General features: G+C 35.9%; 1 protein-coding gene across 1 annotated transcript in view; it reads left to right on the top strand.

Annotated features, from left to right (window-relative positions):
* Positions 1-1530: 1530 nt before the first annotated feature.
* gpr26 (G protein-coupled receptor 26) overlaps positions 1531-15272 on the top strand; it is a 39116-nt gene continuing 25374 nt past the window's right edge. Inside the window, exons 1-2 of the mRNA XM_028792579.2 lie at positions 1531-2349; positions 5335-5448. Coding sequence (XP_028648412.1) covers positions 1679-2349; positions 5335-5448 — 785 coding nt within the window. The 5' untranslated portion in view covers positions 1531-1678. The remainder of the gene's footprint in view (positions 2350-5334; positions 5449-15272) is intronic.

Raw genomic sequence — 15272 nt, forward strand, 5'->3', positions numbered from 1 at the left:
GTTTCCTGCCTTGTGTCCTTTGCTGCTGGGATACCTTACAGTCCTTCACACCCTAGAATTGGGTTAGTCGAGCTTGAGAACATTAAAACTTCCTGCCATAATGGAAATATATTTTATAATAAGTAAAAAAAACAGTTCCTACATTAACAAATTCTAAACAGACTAAAGAAAAAGAATGTTTTATCTAACAAATATTAAAACCAGTCTACTAACAATTATTTTACAAAATTACTGTATTGTATTTTAATTGCCAGAAATAAACTTTATTAGATTATTTACATGTAGATGCTTGAATAAGATGAACAGTAGTTGATACACAAACTCAATAAAAGGCAAGCCTATAATATCATTCATACAAATTATATGTCTTATTAAGAGCTATTCTATAGTCAATATTTGAATTTCTGGTCTATAGAACAATATGATTAATCTTTGTGTATTTCTTTAAAGATGCATTAAGCTCTACCACAGACTCGTGTCTGTTCAACATTTTTTAATATTTGCACTCTGCACATTTACTGCACAAAATAGCCTATGGTTCACTGACTGCGACCTGAATACTCATTGGTGTGTAATAGTGAATGCACAAATGTTGACTTATTTTGAGCACAAATCAGTCATAATCTTCTTTAAATTGCTATATAGTGGAAAGACAGGGGAGTTTTAAAATTGTTTTGGTAATACCCCACTTGTCTGTTATACAAACACACACTTTCTGTGTGTGTGTGCGTGTGCGTGTGTGTGTGTATGTGTGTATATATATATATATATATATATATATATATATATATATATATATATATATATATATATATATGTATATGTATATATATGAGAGATACATACAACTGTTTATCTAATATATCAATTCAAACCATTGGTAATAGGGTTCAAGTGTTCTTTTAATATTGCCTGTTAAGTATATTTTTCACTGTGCATCAATTATAGATGGCTTTAAAAGTAACATATATTTATGTACACTTAAAAGGTTCTAGATATTAAATATATTTAAACTAGACATTCTCAAATAATTTCTAATTGTCAAGATACTACATACACAATTGTATAGCAAGTTTAATTTTAAAAAGCAACAGAAAACAATATTACAGAAATAATTATTCATGTGCTTTACAGCATTGGTTTTGCGAAGTAAGGATGGCTTTTAGAAAAAAAAAATGCCGCCTGCAGCAAATAGATCGTAGGGTGTTATTTTAATCCATTTTCTTAGAAACGGCAGTATTTAAATGTGCTACATCGAAGAAGAGTAGAACAAAGAGCTCTGAAAAGCAGACACAAGACGGGATGTTAAAGGTGCTTTTTTTTCTTTTTTAGGAGACATACTGTGCTCATTAAGCTCTTAAAAGTTGAGAAGTGTTAATGCAAAGCTTTATAGCATATTGATGATGCTTTCGACTGAATATAACGGATCTTTGAAGATAGTGGTTCAGTCCTGATGCTTATTTTAGACTCTCACAGCCTGATGGACATCACTAGTGCTTTGTACACAAAGCTGAAGGCAGTGACGTGGAAAGAAGCGAATCTGCAGCTCTCTTCAGGAAAAACCAAGGGCTACCGCGGAACGATTTGGGGATTTAAATATACTTAACACCATGTTATTCTGGCATTGCCGGTGGTTGTGTGCAAATACCGCAAATACGGATTTGTGAGTGGGCACACCATGGACACAGTGGAGGTAATTGTCTGTTTCCTAATAGTTGCGATTATTTTAGTTGCGTTGCTGTCCAATGTGGTGGTGCTGATTTGTTTTTTGTACAACGCCGAGATCCGGAAGCAAGTCCCGGGTTTGTTTATCCTCAACCTGACCTTCTGCAACTTGTTGATGACTGTTCTGAACATGCCGTTGACTTTGGTAGGGATTATAAACAAGCAGCACCCTGGAGGTAAAGGATTCTGCCAGACCCTCGGGTTTTTGGAGACATTCCTCACTACTAACTCCATGCTGAGCATGGCAGCTTTGAGCATTGATAGGTGGATCGCTGTGGTTTTCCCGTTAAATTATCATTCCAAAATGCGCCACAAGGACGCTGTCATAATGCTGGGCTACACGTGGGTCCACTCGCTGTCCTTCTCCACAGTGGCAGTGTGTCTCTCGTGGGTAGGATACCATCAGTTGTATGCATCGTGTACTCTTTGCAACGGGAGGGCGAGTCACAACCGGACCCAGTTTATGATTTTTACTGTGGTTTTCCATGTCTTCACGTTTCTTCTATCTTTGATAGTTTTATGTTTTACTTACTTAAAAGTGCTAAAGGTGGCACGGTTTCACTGTAAGAGGATAGACGTTATCACAATGCAGACACTGGTACTACTAGTGGACATTCACCCAAGGTAAGATTTCTGTTTATTACTTCACTTGTTGTTTATTCACATATTCGTTCATTTGTTACTTATTCATATATGTGTGTGTGTGTGTGTGTGTGTGTATGTGTGTCTGTATATATTTACACTGTATAAGCATAAATCAGACTGTGCACTTTGTATTTCTTTTTCGGATAAGAACGGGAAGATTAATGAAACTTTGCTTGTCTTTTTACTGGATAACTGCAGGGTATAAGTGTACTATCCCGATAGTAAATCATATACTGTACCATATACAAAAGTTGTATTATTATTTAAGATAAACGGGCAGTACTTATATTTTCTCCAGGAAAATACAGACATTCAGAAGACTAACCGGACATTTCTCCTTTGTAATGTTTAGGAGCGTCATGGACTCCATAGTTTCCTAATGTGTACCCACGCACATGGAAGTTGCTTTACGTTACGTGCAACAAACATTTTTCAGACCCTATACTTATCACAGGTATGCGGTGCTGACCTTAACTCCCCATTGCCTCTTTATTGTCCCATACAGAACATATAAACTTCATTACGTTCTAAAGCACGTTTTGCAAAGTTCTGCGCCCCCTGACCTGTAGATACAGTAGATTTTTAGTGATTGTATTAAGTTTTACTTTTACACTGTAGACGGGAAACTGTATATTAAAGCAACCCGATTGCTGACAACAATTCTCGGTAAATTTAAGGATTCATTTTTTTTATTTGGTCCATTTCCTACTGTGCGGGCGACACAATGGTGCAAACAAGCAATTGTCGTCTCACAACTATCGCGCTTCTCCTCAGCTCTTGGACAGAATAGACTTTGTGTGAAGCCGGTATCTTCTCCTCCAATTCACGTGGATTTTCTCTGGAGAATCTAGCTTCCCCCGGCATTTCGATTTGTCATTCCAGATTGCCCTAAGGCGAGTGATGGTGCGTGTGTAACTCAGTTTGGTTTTCTATTTATAGGTCCCCGCGAGCTTTTATCATATAAGCGGTAATCAAAATGCATTAAGCACCTTTTAGACGTTAATTATTTGAAATACTGTACTTACGTGAAAATGAACAGTAAGTAGATATATTCCATTATCAACGATTTACATTTTTACAATTGATGCATTAAAATTTCCCTCTTGCTTTATGTCTCACTTTATACAGTTTCTCGTGTTGTACGAAAAGAGATTCAGTAGACAATACCGCGTCCTGGGAATTTTTTACAGTGTAGGCAAAATAGGTGTTTAGATAGTTTTTATGGCAACCATTAGGTTCATAGCCAGAGTTAGTGTACTATTTAGTGTGCCTTGGCCATTAAAAGTGACATGTGAACATGCGCTAAACATTTAGCTGAAGTTTCAACTATGCACAAGAATGTGAAGAAGCACAAAAATGCAGGATACGGCGACAAGAAGAAGAAGAGAATTTCTGGGAAACTGTCTGCAAAGGTTTTGACTTGAAACGGGTTTCCTGTGAAGAGGCGGGTGAAGAGGGGGCGGTGGTTTGGTTTAAGAAGAAGCATCTCGAGGTGTTTCATCATTGTATGCTCATTATATATTCTCACTAGTGGTACTGTTGTTTTCATACATACGCTGATGCAGTAATTAATCTGATTTGCCTAAAGATTCAGTGATATACATTGTACTATTACGCTCTTTACCACAGTTATAAACGGTAGCATATATTATTATGTAGGTGTTATGATTTTTCGAATTTAAACGTGGCCACTTACTTTCCCTGGCATATCAAAAAGACATGCATGTTGGATGAATCGAATGATCGAAATTTGTCCAGTAAGACTGAATCGAGGTATTTCTGTCAGTGTGCACTGCGAAGGCGTCCCGTTCAGGTCTAGTTTCTTCCACGAGCACATTTGTGGTTCCCTTCGACCCAGGGCTGTATTAAGTGAATCTACAAAATGGATGGATATCTAAAGTTAAAAGAAAGCGACTAAGTGGCACAGTGCTCAGCTGCGAACGTCCTGTGGCAGGAAATGGATTCGTTTCTGGGCGGTCACTGTCAATTGGCATACCCGTGTACACCCATTTTGTGAAATCGTATGGTATGTGGGTGATGGAGAGTCCATATTGGTCTAATATTATTATTCAGAATATGTGTTTACGTGAGCTGCGATGGACTGTCATCAAATGCAGAGTTGGCCCCTGCTTTTTGTACTGAACATGCGGGATACGCTGCCACTTTCTGGGAGCGTGCTCTAAAATGTGAAAAAAGAGCGTTTATTTTTGTAATTTTGGAGGAAACGCATACGTACACAAGACACGTATTTGAATTTGAACGTAAAAATATACGGAAGCAAAATGTGTGCTGATTACTTTTTTGTTTCAGGTAAATTTGTAAAATGCCTGACAAGTTTAATATTCATATGTCACAGTATTTGTAAACAACAAAACAAGATAATAAGTAATCCAGAAAACTGAAGTAACCCGCTCTTAAATAATTTCCCCAGCAACTAATATTCTAAGATCGCTTCGCATAAAAAGGTCAGCAAAAATAACTCAACGACAATAAAAAACTTGACAGAAGAAATTAGCCCAAGGGACTATTGAAGATAAGCCGCAATGTTTTCTGGTACCCCGCTTAATGAATTTACATCATGCATTTTCTGAGAAGATTTGACACGGTGACTGGATTAACCATTCTTTGAGCACCACTCTGACAGCTATATTTAGAGAAAGTAATTTCGCCCTCTCTCTCTCTCTCTCTCTCTCGAGAGAGAGAAACCTCCAGCACACTAAATAATAACATTTAATTGTGTCCAAATATACCACCAGACAACCCAAGCACTTTATTCCAGTGCTTCTGCAACGCCTAAAGCCTGTGCAAAAGATTCCAACTATTCCAGCCCTACTTCCATAATGACTGTTAAATGCCGAACCAACCATAGAGTGTTGCATTACTTACTCAGACTAGACGCATGCCAGTTAAAATTGTCCCACAGGTGCAGGGTAGTACGTTTAATGCTTTCATTTACATTTCCAGTGTTAGGCAGCGATGCCTCGAAGAGCAGAAGAGAAGAAGACAGAGAGCCACAAAGAAAATCAGCACCTTTATCGGCACGTTTGTGATTTGCTTTGCACCTTATGTGATAACAAGGTGAGTCACGTAGCGGACGAGTGCACATACGCAGGCACGAAGGTATCTTCTATACTTTAGTAGTGCTTCAAAATATCTAAATATGTATGAAGAGAAAGAACAATTTAACTTGGCACCCCCAGGGAATTACAAATCTCATTATACTGTGTATGTCTGATAATGGGTGATATTCAGTAGATAACATTTAGCCTGACTAGTTAAATTTTGTTTATGGCAAGTAAATTACTGTATTATTGTTATGCTATACCAAAAGGGAAACATGTGAATATGAATGCAAACTTTCCAGCTCAACATAATTTGAAAATGTCTATTCACTTAGTGCTTCCAAAACAATTGAAATATGTCCAAAGTATGCCTTAGTGCTAGTGACTGGTTGAATGTATGCATCATTTGCTTTCTGGCATATACATGAAATTAACTGTTGCGGACATTAAAGGGCAGTTCAGGATTCCTTCATTTGACAGAGAAAGCAAGCACTAAATGTTTCCTTTCATAAATATGACTAGGTCAGTTGGGTCTTCTCCTAATCTTCTAATGATAGTGGTGTTACTATTAATAATTAAACAGGCTTCATCCTTTGCTGCCCATGGGGAGATGATGACAAGGATCACTAAGCCACTGATTGTCAAAGAAACAATGCAGCCATGCTTATTCAGAGAGTTGATTAGGTTTTGAACTTGGGGCACATACATAATTCCTGATTCCTCTTTCAAGCCAGTGAATTAGCATACTAAGATTAATGAATAATTCTCCTATTGTGAACACTATGTTTTTCTCATAACTGAACCACAACGTGAACTCTCATACATTTTCTGTAAAGACATTCTTTAAAGCTTCACCCGTTTTGTTTCTGTAGTCAGCTTGTTTCCGTGCATCCCTTCTAAGAAACCATACAACCAATATGATGTTCTTTTTCTCATCATGCGTAAGAACAGATATAGATTTTAAAGTAGGAATAAGAAAAAAACATGGTCCCATCACACTAATCTGATCTTTGCTCTCAGTCCTCAGTTTATAATCTTATGCTCCAACTCTGTACTACTATATTAGCTTTTTTGCTTAAAGGACTTCTCACCAAACCCAGAAAATGCTATTCTTCAAACAGGCTACAGTAGTTTTCTATTATTGTGACGCAAATCAGTGGTGCCACTGCCCCGGTTAGTTAATTTTCGGATTTTAAATTATTAGACTAGTCTACCCCAACCACAAATACTAACCTTAAAGTTAGTGGGGATGGAACATGGTTACCTATAGGTCCCTAATGTTAATGTCCCCTTTGGGTGCCTAATCTTAAAAATGATAATACGATTTGCATCATGATAATAGAAATGTACCCAGGCTACTAAGGCACGACATTAGAGCTACTGCTCAGTGTTGGAAACTAATTTAAAATGGCATGTGCCAAATTAGGACTTCATATATGGCTAAACTGTTCTGGGCTCCTCTTATTAGTGAAATATGAAAGTACATGATACATTATCCTTAGGTTTAAATATGTTGTTTATCTATTTAAAGAAAATAGAATATTGTCACATCTTAAGTAGAAAATTGCCATTATCATGATATTCAAGTTCTTGCTCCCAGAAAGAAGTTTAGATTTCATATTAATGCAATGTATGTAATTAATGAAATGTATTTTCTTCTCCATCGTACCATGATGAATAGAACCAGTTGTGCAAATGTTTTCCTAAAGGTTATCATAAGTCAGTTTTTACCTTAGTATGATTCTGTTGTTCAGAGAACGGAACAAGTCCATCAACAGAAAACAAAACTAGATATAGACAAAAGCACAATAATAAATAAATAGATACATAAAGTGTCTTGAATTGAACCAGGGTAGTGACGCTGGAGGTGCTTCGATGGAAGTAGCCCCACCACAAGACCAGCAACAAACATGATAAATATATTTAATAATGGATGCGTCAATTAAATTATTATTCAAAATGGTGTTACATGTCAGATAAAACAACAACAAAAAGGCACAGCAGTTATGTCACAAACATAATAATAGTATTGTGCAACAAAATTCAATATGCAGAATAAATTAACAAAATTAGTCCAGGATATGTTTTCATACAAACGTCATTACACTCATTATTACCACCTTCAGTGCATAGTGTAATTGTTATTTGTAAAATTAAATTGTATCCGTTAAAATATTCATTTTCATTTGGGAACTAATCTAGTTCAGTCTCAGGCGGAGCTTTGAGTAAGAATCACAGATTTAAATATTCTACTCTACATATTTACTATTGTCCTATACAGGTATACACAGTATACTATAACTTAGACAAGTGCAGTCTCATTAACAAAAAATTAACTAATAAAGGAGTGTACATGTGTTAACAATCTGAAGTCTTGTTTGCCTTGCACAGCCCGGATTATTCTTTACTAAACAAGAACAATGGGGCAGCTGTTTGCATATCAGATGGGTAATCCAAGAAAGCATCTTATCTGTTTTTGTTATTTCATATATATAGTACTGTGATTTTTATTTCATATATATAGTACTGTGATTTTCCCCTTGTTTGTATTGACAGACATTTATTTATATTGGTATAATTATGCATGTCGTGGCTTATAAAGGCACGTTTTTAATTGTCACTGCTAAAATTATAGCATTTTAAAATTTGATTTAAAATATAGACCTCAATAGAGGCTTCTTCTCCTTGTAGTAGATCTATAGTTTAATATTCTGGTAATATTTGCTAGCATTGTACAACATATTGAGAACAGTTGAAGTATTCATCTTCAGATGAATGTGTGGGCTGGCAAATGAAAAGTACATATGGCATGTACTTCATCTATATGAAACATCAAGCTAATGATTAAAAGTCATTATTATGAAATATAGTCATCAAGATAAACTGAATCATACTCAAAAGAAGTGTAAAGATCTTCTCATACCTGACTCCAAGCTTTTTAGTTCCGCACTGGCACAACATAATCAGGTATGCATGGTTGATTGCAAGACTTGTGACAGAATTGGTTTAGGGAAGCAGAATGTACATAGTTGATTGGTTACCAAGTAAATAAAAAGTCATACGAAACATACTGTAAATGGATGGACAGGAGTTAAGTAATGGAAAGGTATAGCATAGTTTTTCAACCAGTGCTTATAACTCAGATATTAGAATTTAATGAGCTGTGTGCCAGTCCCATAATCTTTAGCAGTCCTGAATAAATAAAGATCAGAGTAATGTCTTCTGATACATTTGTCAAAGGTATGAGCTCACAGAACAAGTTTCTGTTTGTTAAATGGTAAATGCTCCTTGTGAAAAGTCACTTGGTCATATGAAAAAATATATTGCTATCTTATGTTGTGACCATTTATTTATTTATTTTGTTATAGATTTTATTTGAAGAAAATAACAAACTATACAATCAAGACTTACTTTTACGACAAAGAAACTAACATTATACACAATCGAGTCAAACTTAGCAAATCTGAATTCAACCCCGACTTGAGAGAGAAAGAGAGGAGAGCCAACAAGAGCACATCTTTAAAATCAACAAAGAAGAGATAATGTCCTTCGCCCCGTTATAAAAACTTATTCTAAAATTTTATTAATTAGATCCTACCATATTTTTAAAAAGTTTTGAACAGATCCTCCAAGTGAGAATTTAATTTTTTCCACTTTCAAATAGTACAGAATATCAGCTACCCACTGATTTATAACAGGTGAGCTGGGAGTATTCCAGTTGAACAAGATAATTCTACGTGCTAGTAGTGTGGTAAAGGCAATCACAATCAATTTGTCCTTCTCCACTTTAATCCCACCTGGGAGTACACCAAACATAGCTGTTAATTTGTTAAGAGTGATTGTGACACCAAGACTGTTGGATAGGCATTTAAAGATTTTTGTCCAGAATGATTTTAGTTTGGTGCAAACCCAAAACATGTGGCCTAGTGTGGCTGAAGCTAGATTGCAATGTTCACAGGTTGGCCTGGATACCTTTTGCACAATTTTAACCAAGATAAATTTGCTCAACAAAAGATTTTAAGTTGAATGATTGAATGCTTTGTGCATATGGAGATAGACTGTACTCTATGCATGGCTGCCTCCCACTCATTTTCTGAGATGCTAAGTGAAAGATCCTTTACCCACTGTACCCTGGGATCTTCGAAGGGAAGGAACTTTAAAATATTTTCTTATATTATTAAGATGTTGTCTGATCAATATTTCTTCTAAAATAGAATTGGGCGGGAGGTGAGGAAAATTGGGCAGGTTCCTTTTAGCAAAGTGTTCTGATTTGAAAGTAATGGAAAAATTGTGTTGAAGTTAAATGTGAAGCGTAATTGTTCACAGGATGCAAAGACATTATCTATATACAAATCTCTAAGTGTTTTAATCCCAAACTTTTGTATAGGTTAGAGGTGTAACAGATAAAAGTTTCTCTGTCTTAAAGTGCTTCCTGCATTGGTTTCCATATTCTCAGTAATTGATGGATAATTGGATCATTAGTATATTGATGATTATTTGTATTTGCTTGTCTGCAGAGCAGAGCATATAAAGAATTACTGCAAGATTATATTTCTATTGCAGACCAGGCTTGTGTATATTCATCAATTTTTGTCAAATTCCATGACTTTATAGCTTATATATTTGCTGCCCAGTAATAAAATGAAAGTTAGGTAGTGTCATGCCCCCTGCTGCTTTAGGTCATTGTACAGTCACCCTTTGGATGCATGGATGTTTCAAATTCCAAATTATATTATAATTGACTCTGTTTTCTTAAACGCTTTGTTAATGTATATGGATATGCTTAGAAATAGAAAAAGAAGCTTAGGAAGGATGTTAATCTTGACAGTGTTGATTCTCCCTGCTAATGTAAGATGGAGGGTAGACCATCTGTTCATATCTTCTTTAATTTTTCCATGCTAATAGGAAAAAATTGTTGAAAAGATCTTTATATTTAATTGTGTTTTTTACCCCTAGATATTTAAATTGATATGCTAAAATAAATGGGAAAGTGTCCAATCTAATATTGTGTGCAAGAGAGTTCAATGGAAAAAGGAAACTTTTATTCAAATTCAAATGTCTTTTGAAACTCTGCTAGTGCATTAAGGACCACTGGTACAGAGGTTTGTGGATCTGATATATACAGTACCATGTCATCTGCATATAGTGATATTTTCTGTTCAAGTCCTTCTCCAGTAATCCCCTTTATTTCTGATTTGGAAAGTAAATAGCGAATGGCTCAATGGTGATTACAAAAAGCAATGGTGATAGAGGGCATCTTTGTCGAGTACCACATTCTAGCTTGATTTAGTTTGAAATAATGTTGCTAATGCAAACAGAGGCTTCTGGACTGGTAAAGAGTTGTTTTATCCATGCACATATGTTTGGGCCAAACCCAAATCTGTTCATTGTGGTGAATAGGTAGTCATATTCAACCATGTCAAATACTTTTTCTGTGTCCAGAGATAATATGATTTCTGGTTTGTTAGATTTTATGGGAGCTAAATGTCTGCCTTTAAAATATTCAGTTTGGCCTTCTGATATTACAGAAGGAAGGACTTTCTTAATCCTTCCAGCTAGAACTTTGGAGAGTATCTTAACATCATTTTTCGGAAGTGAAATTTGTCTGTTTCATGCACATTGTAACAAGTCCTTATTTTTCTTTGGAAAGACAGTAATTAATCCTTGGCGAAAAGTTTGAGGTACAGTTTTGTTGACTCTAGCTTCTATAAATGTTGGTAATAGTGAAGCTAACTTATTTTAGTTTTTTTTTTTATATAAATTCCACTGGGAAGCCATCAGGGCCTGCTGCTTTCCCACTTTGGAGTGAGTTGATAGCATTCAGTAATTCTGAGAATCACAGGATTGTCCAGTTCCTCTGAACTAAGAGTATCTAGCTGTGGTATTATTTGTAATGCATCAACAAAACTAATTAGATTGCATGATATCTTCTTTAAACTGAGTAGAATATAAGGACCTATAGTGCTGTCTAAATGTTTGGGTTATATTTTTATGGTCAATGATTTTATTTCCATCTGTGTTGGAAATTTCTGTTATTGCGTTGTAAACTTTCTGCTTATGGATTTGTTGGGCTAAGATCTTATTAGCTTTCTCTCTGTGTTCACAGTAATAATGATTTGGAGATGAGCTGTTCTATTTCCTTTGTTGTCAAGAGGTTACATTCTGATTATAAAACCTGTCCTGCACTGTAAAGTGCCTCATTTGGACACCTGGTGTATACTTGATCTGTTCTGGTGATTTTGCTAATTAACTCTGTCACTCTCTTGGTTTCCAATTTATTTTTGAGGGAGAGATATGAAAAATTCTGTCCTCTTACAAAATCATTCATAGTTTCCAAGAGTATTTCTACAGAGATCTCAGAGGGTCTAAGGTGTTTCTCGGTATTAGCATTTTACGGTGGGTGTTCATCCAAAACTTTTAATGCCTCACCTACATTTATTTACGGCATCTCAAAAAAAGTGATGTTTCTATAGTGTCTCTGGGCTATCTAACCAGTAGCGTAACTGGGAGTTTACCTTAAGAGAACTATCAAAATGTGAAATTAATTTTATAAAAGAAGACATAAAAACACTGAACGTATTCTAGTCTGAAGGGACAAGATACAAGTTTATTTAAACAAATGTAAATGTGGTGGACAATTTACAAAACAAATTAATTGACAAAATATGATTCAGTTGCTTAAAACAAGCGTTAAATTCAGAAGCATACAGTCTCATCATCTCCTTCTAAATACACTACCATTAAATCTTTCAGCAAGCAGCATAATCCTTTCTAATGTGAAGACTTTATGTGCATCATAGTGTATTTATGTGATTATTGATCAGTAATAAAAATGAACAATGGGATTAACCTTGGCAAGCCATTTCCTGGTAGCATGTGCTAATTGAGTCTCATGGTGCAACATAAAGTGGTTTTCATATACTTTAGACCTGGGTAGAATATGATACTGAACTAAAACAAAGTATGAGTAAGAACAGTTACCAATCAGTATGTTACCTCTCATGCCATAGAAATGAGCCAGTTGGGAGCTACTAAGCCTCTTATCACAAATTCAGTGAGTGATAGCAATTATCAAAAGCTATGATATTTAGGCTCACTCTTGAACCACTGCTTAGCCCAAATGATGACAAAGTGAAAGGAAATAAGTTCATTATACATAATAAAATCAGTAGAAGAGTCGGGGTACTGTAGACACAAGTTACAAAAATACACTCAGACTAACCAAAACATACTAATGTCAGGGCCTTTCTAAACATATTTCATGTCGGACCTATTGAGTAGAGTATCCAGTCCAACTGCCTGCCTACATGTATCTTTTTCTGCTCACCCCCCTGCATTTTTTTCCTTCCTTTTCCTCTTATTCTGTATCCTCTGGCCCATTTATACATAACAAATTATGAAAAAACTATGTAATTAAGAAGTAGATATAAATAGATATACAGTAGATATAAATCTAGATGTACATATATTAATATATAGATATAGACAGAACTTTATTTGTCCCCAGAGGTAAATTTGTCTTTTTTACAGAAGCTCTTTAAATAAATAAATACATAAATAGGTAGATAAGTAAGTAAGTAAATAAATAAATACATTTTGTTTTGGTATTTGGTACACTGTATTAATCTCAGAGGGTAAATTGTCTTTTCACATGATCTTTGGACATCAGAGTGCAGCATACCCACTTTGATCTGAACACACATCAGAATGACTATAAAGCAAGACAATTAAAAAGAAAGAAAAATTCTGACATGGCTGTCACAGTCACAGTGAGACATTAAACAGACTTATTGCTTTTGGTGTAAAGGGACCCCAGTAGTGTTTCTTGACCCTCTTCTGCTAAATAATTCTTTGGTGGAAAGTACAGTGTTTATGTGTCACAGAGAGAGGATAATAATAATAATACATTTTATTTATATAGCGCCTTTCCCATGTTCAAGACACTTCACAGATGTGCAGCTTTGTTCATAATGGCAGTCAGCTTTGTTTTTATTCTCTTTTTTACTACTATTTCCAGACGGTCCAGAGTGCATCCTATAACTGAGTTACCCTTTTAATTAGTTTGTTGATTTGGTGGGCCTCTCTTGAAATGATGTTGCCAGTCCAGCACACCACAGCATAGTCATCACTGAGGATATGAAGGATGTCGCCTCCCACGTTAAATGAAAACAGTCACCTAAGGAAAAGAGCCTGCTTTGCCCATTCTTATGTAGTTACTCTGTGTTCTGAGAACAGTCCTACCTATCATTAATTTGGACTCTCGAGTACTTGTAGGATTAAACCACCTTTACATCCACTCCTTGAGCAGTGACCAAACATAGAGGCTCTTTGGTGAGACAAAAGTCAACAACCAGTTCTTTTTTTGATGATGTTTAGTTGCTGACAATTCTCTTTGCACCAAGAAATAAAATTCCCCACCTGACTCCTATACTCTGTCTCATCCCCTTTATCATAAGTACAAATTCATCTGTGTATTTCTGCAAGTGACATGACCTGGTGGTATATTTATAGTCTGTGGTGTGCCGGTGCTGCTCTGATCTGTATTAGAAATACAGCATCTGAGTGTCAGAAACTGTGATCTGCCCAACAGATAGTCCATTATCCAGGACACCATAGGCTCACCCACCTGCATATCTCCAAGTTTAATCCTTAATAGGAATGGCTGAATGGTATTGAAAGCATTAGAGAAACAAAAAAAAAACCCAGAATCCTCATAGTGTTGCCAGCTTTGTCCATGTGACAATAAGCATTGTGGAGCAGATAGATAATTGCATTATCCACTCCAATCTTTGTCTGATAAGGAGACTGCAGTGGATCCAGATAGTCCACCACAAGAGGACTCATATAGTCTATGACCAGCCTCTCAAAGGTCTTCATGATGTACGACATAAATGCCACCTGTCTGTAGTCATTAGGTGAAGAGGCACATGCCTTTTTTGGAATAGGAACAATGCAGAATGTTTTCCACACTAGCAGCACTTTCTGAAGCCTTAGGGACAGATTGAACAGGTTACAGAGGACACCACAAAGTTGGTCAGCACAGGCCTTAAAGAACTCAAGGACTGACTCCATCTGGTCCTGCAACCTTTTCTGTGTGTAGCAACCTCAGTTGTCACCTTACTTGATTTTCAGTTATGGACAGTACACAAAAGTAAAACTGACACTGAATTTTTAGTTTGTCATAGAAAAAAATCATCAGATATTCAGAATTGGCAATTAATACAAGAGATACACGTAACAGGCATTTTTAAATAAAACAACAAATAGTTCATCGTTCCATTTTCAGACGTGCTTAATCCCCTTCAAGTTTATGATATGTTGGAAACTCCTTGTAACATGGACAGAAAGTGGTACTCACTTTCATTGTGATGAAATATGTTGAAAAACTGGTGCTTGGTCACATTAAATGTAATAAACCAGATGGTTTGGACCATTTCCTATTTGTTTATCACCACAAAACCAGAGGACCTCAGAGGGTGCCATATTTCACACACTTCATGCAGAAAACTGCTGTTTCAAAGAACTGTAAATATATACTCTTGCTTGCCATTAAAGATGGCATTCCATCAAAAATGATCACTAAGCTCCTAGCCTTGAAATGTAGTGCCATCTTTAATAAAAATATTTTTTCTACTTCATCACTACCAAACTTCAGTATATGTGGACTGGCAACATCGTATCCATCACAATGATTCTCAACATGGACAGCTAGAGTTCTGAGTCCTGTGCTGTTCTCCGTTTTAAACTATGGCTGTATGGCCAAACACAGCTCAAACTCCATAATTAAAATTGATGATAATGCCACTGTCATAGAATTGATCACCAACAAAGCTGAGACAC

Source organism: Erpetoichthys calabaricus, chromosome 2, assembly GCF_900747795.2.
Source record: "Erpetoichthys calabaricus chromosome 2, fErpCal1.3, whole genome shotgun sequence".
NCBI classification, from domain to species: domain Eukaryota; kingdom Metazoa; phylum Chordata; class Cladistia; order Polypteriformes; family Polypteridae; genus Erpetoichthys; species Erpetoichthys calabaricus.